General features: G+C 42.0%; 1 protein-coding gene across 1 annotated transcript; it reads left to right on the top strand.

The window, feature by feature from the left end:
- Positions 1-3,823: 3,823 nt before the first annotated feature.
- Positions 3,824-4,777, top strand: LOC112928601 (olfactory receptor 52M1). Its single transcript, XM_026010410.2, has one exon. The coding sequence runs from the start codon at positions 3,824-3,826 to the stop codon at positions 4,775-4,777; it is 954 nt and encodes a 317-aa protein (XP_025866195.1).
- The last annotated feature ends 6,651 nt before the right edge of the window (positions 4,778-11,428 follow it).

Raw genomic sequence — 11,428 nt, forward strand, 5'->3', positions numbered from 1 at the left:
GTTGGCAGATGTATTTGTATAGAATTCGGGGGTCCATTTGAAATGTTGTGACACCTCATATCCTCACAGCCACTCCAAGCACAAGCTTCAGTAGCCTCCTTCTGTTGTATTTAAAGTGTGAAGGTTGCTTCTGACTAGGGAGGCATAAGTTAAGGAAGGTCAGGCTCTTAGGGAAAGGATGGAGGCTGGCAAAGTCAACCAAGGCTCAGCCCAATCCCATTTTATAGTGGAAGTGTAGCTCTCCAGTCATGGATACTCTCTTCGGTCTTATGAGGTGTTCCTGGAGATTGATAGGAAGAGTAAGACATGGAGAGGAAGCTGCCATTTGGAAAATAGCTCTGTATGTTGTCAGGTATAGGAGAGGAAAAAGAAGGGGTAAGAGTCAAATCCACCTCTTCAAGGCATGAGGCCAATCCAGAGGAATGAAGATATATGGCTTCTCTCTAAGAAGGTCTGTGATATAGCAGAACCCTACTAGCTTTCAAAAGAAATTACTTCTGGTTTCTAGAATTCCCTAGCTATCTTTAACCTTGCATATACCTTGAGCTGTAAAATCCCCCAAAGGATTTCTTTGCCCAAATATGGAAGGGAACTGCTGCCCCAGGGTGACTCAGTAGTGATGGGACTCAAATGGCATCAAAAGCAAAGAGACTGTTGAAATTGCTTCACTAACACAGGAGGAGGGTAACTGCTATGAGGGGGAAGAACATGGGAATAGAAGACATTGACTTGGCAAGTCCTGATAATTTTTCCATGCAAGTACTCTTCCTTTTCTAGAACAAACAAGATTATTCTCCACATGATTTGCCTTTGGTTAGTATAACATCAGGTTATGAAGGCCAGTTAAGTCTAGAAGTAAAGGTCAATTAACCCTTGACTACCAGGAGATTATCATTCTTTTGACTTTAGAACTCATTCAGTGAAGTTGTCAACTTTCAGATTATGTGCCCTTTTGAGGAAGCAGACAGCTTTACAAGGACAATACTGAGTGAAGATTGTACACTATTGGTATCTGGCCTGACCCATCCAAACCAGTGGCCTGGTGAATGGGACAATTGAAGTGACTATCTGCAGAGGCTTGAGATGGGTTAAGGAAACTGACAAGGGGATCATGAAGCCCCAGGACAAAACTTGCACAGAATTACCTAACTCAGGCCTGACCACAAAAGGGAAGATGCTATTGCCAGAAAACAGGAGGGGGTCACTCTTCAGGAACTGGTACTTTGGTAGAACACCATGGCTGTGCCATATGTGCCTGGCAGGAAGGGAACTAGGGAACAAATTCCTAATCTCTAGTCTTACTTTCTTATCTCCTGCTGGTACCTCATATTGGCTGAGCCCACCTAGAAATCACAAGAGAAGGGAATCTGGATGATGCATCCCATCATCCAGATTCTCAGGACCTAAGAGCTCCAGAGGGGAAAATTGAGAATAACTAGCACATGGTGAAAAAACCAGGACAGGTTCCCCTTACCTGAGCTCCCCTGGTCACTTCAATCACAGGCTGGTACCTGTGTGCTCTGGTCTTGCCCCAGCCCACTGATTCAGCCCTCTTCTCATCCCTTTTCACTGCAATTTCCAGTACTCTGTTCTCATTTGTAATAATCCAGGAGAACCTTGAGGTAGAGGGGAAATCCAGCTCATGGAGAGGAATTTTATGGGATAAAGTCACTACTGATTGTCATTATCGTAGTACCATGGCTACCTACAGAGATAGACATTCCAAAGTTTTTTTGAACTTTAGTGGATGTATTTTTAGTTTTGAACATTATTTTCAACAACTAAAAAGAGATAATGTTTAGAGTTAATGTGTGTTAGACATTGCATTCTCCTTTAATCCTTATGCCTCCTCTAGGCCACATGTGTTAAAGTTTGTTGTGAAACAAAGTCATTCATGTAATTTATAGGATAACTTCATTTGCCTCAGCTCCTATGGCCACAATCTGAAGCCAGATCTGGAAAAATCCAAAGGCCAGATTACTAATTACCCTACTATATTCAACCCAAAAAGGCATAAAATGTAGAAAACAAAGCTTTCGTGCTTTTTCCACATCCCTTGACATTTCCCTAATACAGATCCACATTCTGGTATGATCCTTTAGATCCTGGGAAAAAAACACTGTTCCTATGTCTTTTTCAAAATACAAATATCCCTTTTTAATGACTAAGTAAGGCATTTCTTCTCTAGCCAATACTCATCCTCTTAGGTTCTTGCCACTCAGAACTGAATGTGTTTTCTTCCTTCCTGGGGATAACCCTCTTTGTCTCTCCAATCTTTTTTTTTTATTTGAGTTCAATTTGCCAACATTTAGCATAACACCCAGTGCTCATCCCGTCAAGTACCCCCGTCAGTGCCCATCACCCAGTCACCAAACCCCCCGCCCACCTCCCTTTCCACTACCCCTTGTTCATTTCCCAGAGTTAGGTGTCTCTCGTGTTTTGTTACCCTCTGATATTTTCACTCATTTTCCCTCCTTTCCCTTTATTACCTTTCACTAATTTTCACATTCCCCAAATGAATGAGACCATATAATGTTTGTCCTTCTCCGATTGACTTATTTCACTCAGCATAATACCCTCCAGGTTCCTCCACGTCGAAGCAAATGGTGAGTATTTGTCATTTCTAATGGCTGAGTAATATTCCATTGTATACATAAACCACATCTTCTTTATCCATTCATCTTTCAATGTACACCAAGGCTCCTTCCACAGTTTGGCTATTGTGGACATTGCTGCTATAAGCATTGGAGTGCAGGTGTCCCGGCATTTCACTGCATCTGTATCTTTGGGGTAAATCCCCAGTAGCGCAATTGCTGGGTGGTAGGGTCTATTTTTCACTCTTTGAGGAACGTCACACAGTTTTCCAGAGTGGCTGTACCAGTTCACATTCCCACCAACAGTGCAAGAGGGTTCCCCTTTCTCCACATCCTCTCCAACATTTGTTGTTTCCTGCCTTGTTAATTTTCCCCATTCTCACTGGTGTGAGGTGGTATCTCATTGTGGTTTTGATTTGTATTTTCCTGATGGCCAGTGATGCAGAGCATTTTCTCATGTGCTTGTTGGCCATGTCTATGTCTTCCTCTGTGAGATTTCTGTTCATGTCTTTTGCCCATTTCATGATTGGATTGTTTCTCCAATCTTATCTTCTATTGAGTCTCCATAAAGGAAGAAGGTCCTTGCAAGGACCTGCCTCTGGGCAGACAAAAAAAAAGGGAGCTATATTCAGCAGCTTTCATCTTTCAGGAATCCCTTTGTTTCCATCCTCCAAAGTGCTCCTTCTTCACTGGCCCATGTCTCTACTTTGGCCTGTAGATTAAATATTTCAGCTCATCTATTAGCAAATGCTGGCCTCCAGCTTAAACCTTGATTTACCATAGAACCTAGACAGTCTCAGGACTCTATAATTCTAGCTTTCAGCATCAACATGTCGCTTTCCAAGGAGCTCTCATTTTGAAACATTCTAATATAATCCTGGGAGATACTACATAGCCTACCTGCAGAGTTAAATAATTAAATAGGTACCAGTCTGCCTCAGGTCATTTCATTTATGGACAGAAGAACATTACTCTGAGCCCTATTACAAAGAGATACTTTTACATTCATTCAAATATGTAGTTAGCATGTGCCTGGCAAATTTTTTCAATACCATGAAAGTAATAACATGACATTAATACTATGACTTTGTTCCATAATTTCCTCTAAGAAACTTTATAGCATCAATGAGCCTATTCCTTATTATAGAACTTAATATTCTTGTTTTTTATTTCTAGAAAAAGTTTCTACTACATTTTGGGGCACAAGTGAGAAGGTTCATTTATGAATCATGCTCACTTCTCATAATGTCTGCTCAGTACCCAGCTCCTTCCAGCTCACTGGCATCCCAGGGCTGGAGTCCCTACATATCTGGCTTTCCATCCCCTTTGGCTCCATGTACCTAGTTGCTGTGGTGGGGAATGTCACCATTCTGGCTGTGGTAAAGGTGGAGCATAGCCTGCATCAGCCCATGTATTTCTTCCTGTGTATGTTGGCTGTCATCGACCTGATTCTGTCTACTTCTACTATGCCCAAACTGCTGGGAATCTTCTGGTTTGGCACTAGAGACATTGGCCTGGATGCCTGCCTAGCTCAAATGTTCCTCATCCACTGCTTTGCCACAGTTGAGTCCGGCATCTTCCTTGCCATGGCTTTTGACCGCTATGTAGCCATCTGCAACCCACTCCATCACACTACAGTGCTCACTCATACTGTGGTAGGACGTTTGGGGCTGGCTGCCCTCCTCCGGGGTGTACTCTACATTGGACCCCTGCCTTTGATGATCCGCCTGCGGCTGCCCCTTTACAAATCTCGTGTCATCTCCCACTCCTACTGTGAGCACATGGCTGTGGTCACCTTGACCTGTGGTGACAGCAGGGTCAACAATGTCTATGGGCTGAGCATTGGCTTTCTGGTCCTGATCCTGGACTCAACAGCCATTGCTGCCTCTTATGTGATGATTTTCCGGGCTGTGATGGGGCTGGCCACACCGGAGGCCAGGCTTAAAACCCTGGGAACATGTGGTTCTCACATCTGTGCCATTCTGATTTTTTATGTTCCTATTGCTGTTTCTTCTCTCATTCATCGATTTGGTCACCAGGTGCCTCCTCCAATCCACACTCTACTGGCCAACTTCTACCTCCTCATTCCTCCAATCCTCAATCCCATTGTCTATGCTGTCCGCACCAAGCAGATCCGAGAGCGGCTTCTCCAAATCCTCAAGATAGAAACCAAGATCAAATGACTTAACTTTCTTCTCAAACAAGCACACAGAGAAGGGATTGAAATACGGTGGGCATCTTACGAGATGGGAACTTCAAGCAGTCTGAAATGTTGGGCCCAGTGTTCTCCAGGTTTGTGATTCCAAAGGAATGCTAAAAATGGACAACTCTAAATTCTAAGGGTAGTTTGAGGCTTTTTTTAATGACTAAAGGGTATTTGACCTGTCAAATACTATTTGTATTGCTATAGTAATACAAATAGCAATTTGTGTTCAATCAGCTCTCATGTAATTCTTACAGATGTCCTAACATCTTATGAGGTTGGTAGTATTGTTCACATTTTACACATTATAAAAGGTATTTTGTCCTATTTCCAAACTGCATATAAGGTCTCTAAGGCATGTAGCTCAAATGCTTTAGCATTTATAACATATTGTTATGGGATACACAGAAAAGATGCTGAGTAGAATGTATGTGTTAAGTAAATCCTAGAAAACTGGATTTCATTAAAACAGCCTTAGCAATAAGCAAAGCATTTTTTATTTAAACCTTTAAAAAAGATGCTGCTAAAAAGTACGTGTGCTAAGAAAGCATGGAGTGTTCTAGGAGAACATGGCCTGGAAAAAAATGTCAGCTTAATGAGGCAAGACAACCAGGTCTCAACATGACCCTGTACCTCCCCTGTAGACCCACTCCCATCAGGTAGCCTGAAGCATGTGACGACTCCATGAAGAGAACCTCCCCTTCCCACAGGAGCTCTCCCTGGGCCTACCTGTAAGACCCCTGATCATGAGGTGTGGTCTTTTGAATAAATCACAGGATAGAACTCATAACTTCACCCTATTAAGTCTAGAAACATTGACTTTTCTTTCCAAATTAAGTATTAGTTAAGTATTTAGAAGTATAAAGCACTTTGCTACTTAAGTAGCTGTTGAAATTAATAATTACCAATGTAATTATTATAACCACACTGTATAGGTAGGCATTATTATCCCTGCTTGGCAGATGAGAAAAACTGACATTCCCAGAAGTGATAGAATTGTCCAAGTGACTCAGTTTACAACAGGTAAAATCAGGAATTCAGCAGTTTAAACCTCCAAAACCGCTAGTCCTTCTGGCCCTCAATTTAGTCAGGCATGGAAAAGCCAAAAAGCCTCTTCCCCAAAGTCTGAATGGTTGTGTATTTCATGTTCCTTGTAAAGCAGACACTATACTTCCTTATTCCCACCTGGGAATCCACAGACCAGTCTCCTGTCCCAAGTGTAGAGCTGGATTCAGTCTGAGTTCAATTACAAATCCTTAATTATAACTAGACAGGAAGATGTTGAGTCTACTAAGCTTCAGGTGTACAACAAATGATCACAGAGCTTAGCATGAAGGGAAATAGTCAAGTACAAAGGAAAGATCACTACATGACAACCAGAAAAAAAGGAATTATCAATTTGCTTTGTCTATTCCAGTTAATTGCCTCACTTTTGGGATATTTAGGATGTGGGATCATTTAGGGTTCTGATTATATTCATATTTCTTCTAATATCTAACCTCTAATATCTTCTAATATCTTCTAATATCTAATATCTAATCTCTATCCCATTCTAACCCTCCATCATGGGTTTAGTTTCATTTTCCTGAACCTTATGTCTAAATCAAGTATTCTCCATATGAATGGAAAAAGCAATCATAAGCAAAGTCCTATTTTTCCCATCCCCACCATGAATGGGAAGCAAGGGAAGAGGTTTAGAGTTAGTGCTAAGTATGTGCTCACTAGCTCTCAGGGCCATCTTGTTTAAGGAGTCCAAGAAAGTTCTAGGTCTTTGGGCTTTGCTCTATCGCTGAAGCTCTAGCATTTAACCACCAGGTTAAAAATTGGAGAATAAACCAGATTTCTAACATTTCTTCAGTGTAGAGCATTTAGTTTTCTGAAGGAAAATATGCTCAAGGGAGTTGGACATAAACTTGGACCCAATTTATGGCACCTAACCTTCAGAATTCAGCCTAGCACATGAATTTGCCTTTATACTCCAAAGACTGAATTCGGTCAGACTGGCTATGGAATATTAGAGTCTCTCCCTCAATTCTAAGGTCTTACATATTCAAGATTTTATTTATGGAGAGAGACAGCACACATGTGAGCAGGGAGAGAGAGAGAGAATCTTGAGTAAATTCATTGCTGATCACAGATCCCAATGCAAAGCTCAATCTCATGGCCCTGAGATCATGGCCTGGGGGAGGATGGGGGGTGGTGGGAATTAAGAGTGGGACACTTATCCTACTGAGCCACCCAGGTGCCTCTGAAATCCTATGTATCTTAATATCATCAAGTCTGGATGTAGCCAAGAAGCATTCAGTTGGCAACCTAACCAGAAAGATTAAGTGGTTTAGACAATATACACAAACCATGGGGATTGTTGTGGCAACTTCTAAATATGCCTCTAACTAGACCTCCCATGGTAGGAGTATGATCAACTGACAGCCTTAGATCTTGCCATCTAAAAATCTAAAATCCATCACCATATTCTGCCAAAGTCACATTTCCTCACAACCAGCTCCTAGCCAGTGACTAGGCATTACAGGGTTGTAAGGTAGACCCATTCCTGCAAGACGCAACCCTTATGACAGGTAGCTATGGTTCCAGGGCTCCTCATTCACCTTGCTGGTGCTTTTATAAATTACAGTGAAGTCTGAGTCCTTTCCTTCCTTAGCCTCCTGCAGTCTTTTACAGAGATCAGACTGGACTTGTGATCTGATTGCTTGCCCAGCATCTGGCTCCCTCTGCATTTCCCTCATAGGCATAGCTTCTAATAAATCTCACATGTCTAATCCCATCCCTTAGTTTGCTTCTTGGAGGACCATAAGTGGTCAGAGAAAGCAGTAAGTAAAATGGGGATCTGACTGGCTCACTGACTGCCTTGGTTGAGGATGCCACTCTACTTAGTATGTAGGGTATAGGTAGTACTATCACACAAGATGGTGGCTCAACTGCTAAATATTTCACTGGTGGCAAACTAAGAAAACATCCCAGTAGAGGGAAACACTGTTGTAGGTATGATGACAAGCATTTGAAAAACATGGTGGTACAGCCTACAAAGACCCTGGTATGTGGTTTTTCTAACTTGCACTGATACCTTGCTAAAGACTAGTAGGAATGAGGGCTGTTAACAAGCAGTTAAGAGTTAAGTGTGAGTGCCACAGTGGCAAATTATGAAGAGATCCATATATTCTGCAATTATATACAGCTGACAGGCAAATCAGAGACCATTGTTAGAGGCACAAAGCACCAGAAGCATTTGAATGCTCAAATAAGATCAGGGTTCTATTTTGGAAAACCTGGGACACCAAAACATGGTATGGAGACATCTGGATGCCTGCCCTTGAAGATATAGGCACTGTAGATACCCCTAAATTCTTCAGCTTTCAGAGGTTATGCACTTTCCCTAGTAAGGGATAACATCTGTGAGGCAACAGGTGTTCCCCTCAGGAGCCACCCCCGCCTCTCTTTCTGGCTGCTAATGCTTATAACTACAGTTAAGTAAGCATACCATTTCTGGGGATAGGCAAGGCACATACCTACTTACAAGAGACAAGAATACCCTGGGAATGGGTTGGGGAGTATCAAGGGGTATATAATGGAATCTTAAGACTAGATTTAAAAAAAAAAAAAGAAAAACTTGGTGGGCACTTTCTTGGGATGTGGGATTATTTATGCTTGCAAGGACCCTAGGAGTTAGTGTAAACTCACTGCTAGAGTGGCTCCTTTAAGCCTGAAAATATAACTAACAATCAGCAAAGTGAAAATGCTTAAGTTGCCCTGGAGGAAGGTCAAAATACAGGGAAGTAGTCCTCTTTTAACAGATTGTTATTGTATGGACAGAAGATCAGAAAATTATATTCAGTTGGAGGACACAAAACAAAACATTCAAAACCATTATAACCTGGTGAAATTGGCACCAGCACCACTGAGAAGTTCAATGCTGGTTCTCTGTATACCGGGCCTGATGGCAGCAAAGGTAGTTCCAGGTGTGGGCTCATTAAGATCTATGAGGATAAGGCAGAAAGAGGCCAAGTGGAAACATTGGACCACATGTCAGAAGACTGAAATTACTCTAAGAACTGGTAAATTCAAGGGGGTTTGGCCCCCAGGAAGTTGTAGAACTATCTGAGTGTATTGTACCCTAAAGGCCAAAACAGATGGGCAGCCAGCAAGGCTCTGCTTACCATTTAAAGAAAGAAGTAAAATGGATAGAAGGCTGGGGATGGTGACTGCAATAGTCAATCTCTTGTTCAGTTCCCTGTGCCAATTTCTGATCTAGAACTCATTAACCCAAGAGGTACCTAGACCCCTAAGGGGAAGGACTCTGAAAAACCATGATTCTATTCCATGATGCCCTGAGATATTCCCTAGAGGTAACTATGGCCATTTGTTTAGGCTATTTTGTACGGGGAAGAGAATACCTAGACATTGAAGATTATTAAACAGTTTGACTTGACATTGATACTGAGAAACTGAAAGCATAATCGTGGTCCCTCAATTAGAATTGGAGCTCTACTCTAGGTAGTAGAGTCCCATTAGTAAGGGGACCTGGTGAAAGTCCAGTTCTCCGTATGTCCTGGTTCCACAAACCCACTTGGTAGTCATTTCTTCAGCCACTTAAGTGACTGATTACAACTACCATACTAGAGTTAGAATAACCACATGTACCTGGCCTGTGAGATAAGAGCAAGCAGAGGGTAAGTCCAAATGAAAATCTCCAAAATTTCTCTCCAAAATTGTTTTTAAAAAATGCTTCCAGGTCCATAGTAGAGAATTCAACAAGTTGGCAGATGTACGGTTTTTCATTCCAGTGATAGGAAAAGATGGAAAACAGTTTCCATTCACATGTGATAGACAATACTCCTGGGTTTCCCTGAGGAGTACGTTAACTCTTCCTTTCTGTACCATAATACAGTCCTAAGAGGACTAGCTATCCCATAGAACATCCAATGATCCAACAATGAGGTGCTGATTAGGCAAAAAAAAAAAAAGAGATGGACAGTGAAAGTCTTAGTAAAACACATGCTCTAGAGGAAGAGACAAACACTAAGAATATTCAGGAACATAGCACTTCAGTGAATGTTTTCAGGGGTCCAATGTTAAAGAAGTGTTACTAAAGAAAAGATCTTCATCCTACAAATTCTACCACAAAGAGAAAATAATGCATGGTAGGCCATATTGAATTCTGGAGATAATGTATTCCTCACTTAGGAATCCTGCTTAGTCTCACATACCAGAAGATGTGGAAGGCTTCCCGCTTTGAGTGGGCCCAGAGCAGGAAAAGGCTCCATTGCAGGTTCAGGCTGTGGTGCTCACATCACTGCCACTTAGGCCTTAGGACCTGGCAGACTCAGATGTTAAAAGGTATCAGTAATGGGAAGAGAAACAGCATGAAGCTTATAGAATGACTACACATGCCCATAGTATTTGGGTCAGGCCATGTCACCACACAAAGTTAACTTTCAATAATTAACTCCTGCCATTTTACTACACCCTGGTAGAGACAGAGCATTTGGCCATGGGAAAATTGATCATGCATCCAGAACTGCCCATTGTGAGTTGGGTCTGTCAGACCCACCAAGTCAAACTTGGACAGACCAGAGGACATAAGTTGCATAAGCAGGTATCCGAGACTCAGGTCTTCCATGGAATTTGCACCAGTCCTTCTCCTCCAGATCACATCAATGACCTTATGAAGGGGTCTGTTAAGCCAACTGAGAGAGGAAAAAGCCAGAGATTTGTTTATATTATGGTTTGGGAAGGCATGGATTCCACACGAAAGATTTTAATAGCTGTGTTTTGGCTTAGAAAAGGAAAGAAAACTAATTATAGGAACCTACACATAGATCAAGGCAATAGTAGGCAATAAATGAGAATAAGGCAAAGTTACAACAAATCAGATACTTACAATAGCCAACCTCATTAACTGGGGAAGCCCCATGGAAACAGCCAGGCTGGAGTCCTGATTAAGAGGCCTGGGCAGAGAGAGAATCCTCCCCTCAGGAGAGACTTTCAACAGACCATCCCCAAAAGGGCCAGATTTATAGGACAAATAGGTGAACAAATGTTTCATTTCAAACCCTATGTGTAGTTTGGAGCAGCCTGTTAATACATTAGCATGTTTCTATATTTTCGAGGAGCCTGGGCTATGTGTGTCTGCCTCCCTTCCCAGATTCCATTCTGGGGTCCCAACATAGCCTGGAGAAGAGGATATAAGACAATATTTATACCTCTTGGCATCAAGAACAAAAGAGCCAGTCCTGACCTGGAGGCCAGATAATATATTTTAAACAATTAGGCTCCCAAAGTTATCCACACAGTATGAGTCTCACAACATTCCTTAGCCTGCATGTGTACATGCAGGTCTGGGAGGTCAGTTATGAAGTACAAATCACAAAAGTATCTATCCATACAGAACAGCATAGCCTGAAATGGATGGCAGATGCATTAGAGTTATATACATACTGTCCCTGAGGCTTTGAAGGAGTAGAGAATCAAAGCCTTCCCAATTGGCACAACTTCAAATGGTACAACTGGTCATTCGTACTCTGTAAAAGGTCAAATGGTCCAAGAGGAGAATCTAAATCTTCAGGCAGGGACTTAGAGATTAAAAGACAGGAGATTTAAGGCAAAGAGGTCTGGG

This window comes from Vulpes vulpes, chromosome 11 (genome assembly GCF_048418805.1).
Source record: "Vulpes vulpes isolate BD-2025 chromosome 11, VulVul3, whole genome shotgun sequence".
Classification (NCBI taxonomy): domain Eukaryota; kingdom Metazoa; phylum Chordata; class Mammalia; order Carnivora; family Canidae; genus Vulpes; species Vulpes vulpes.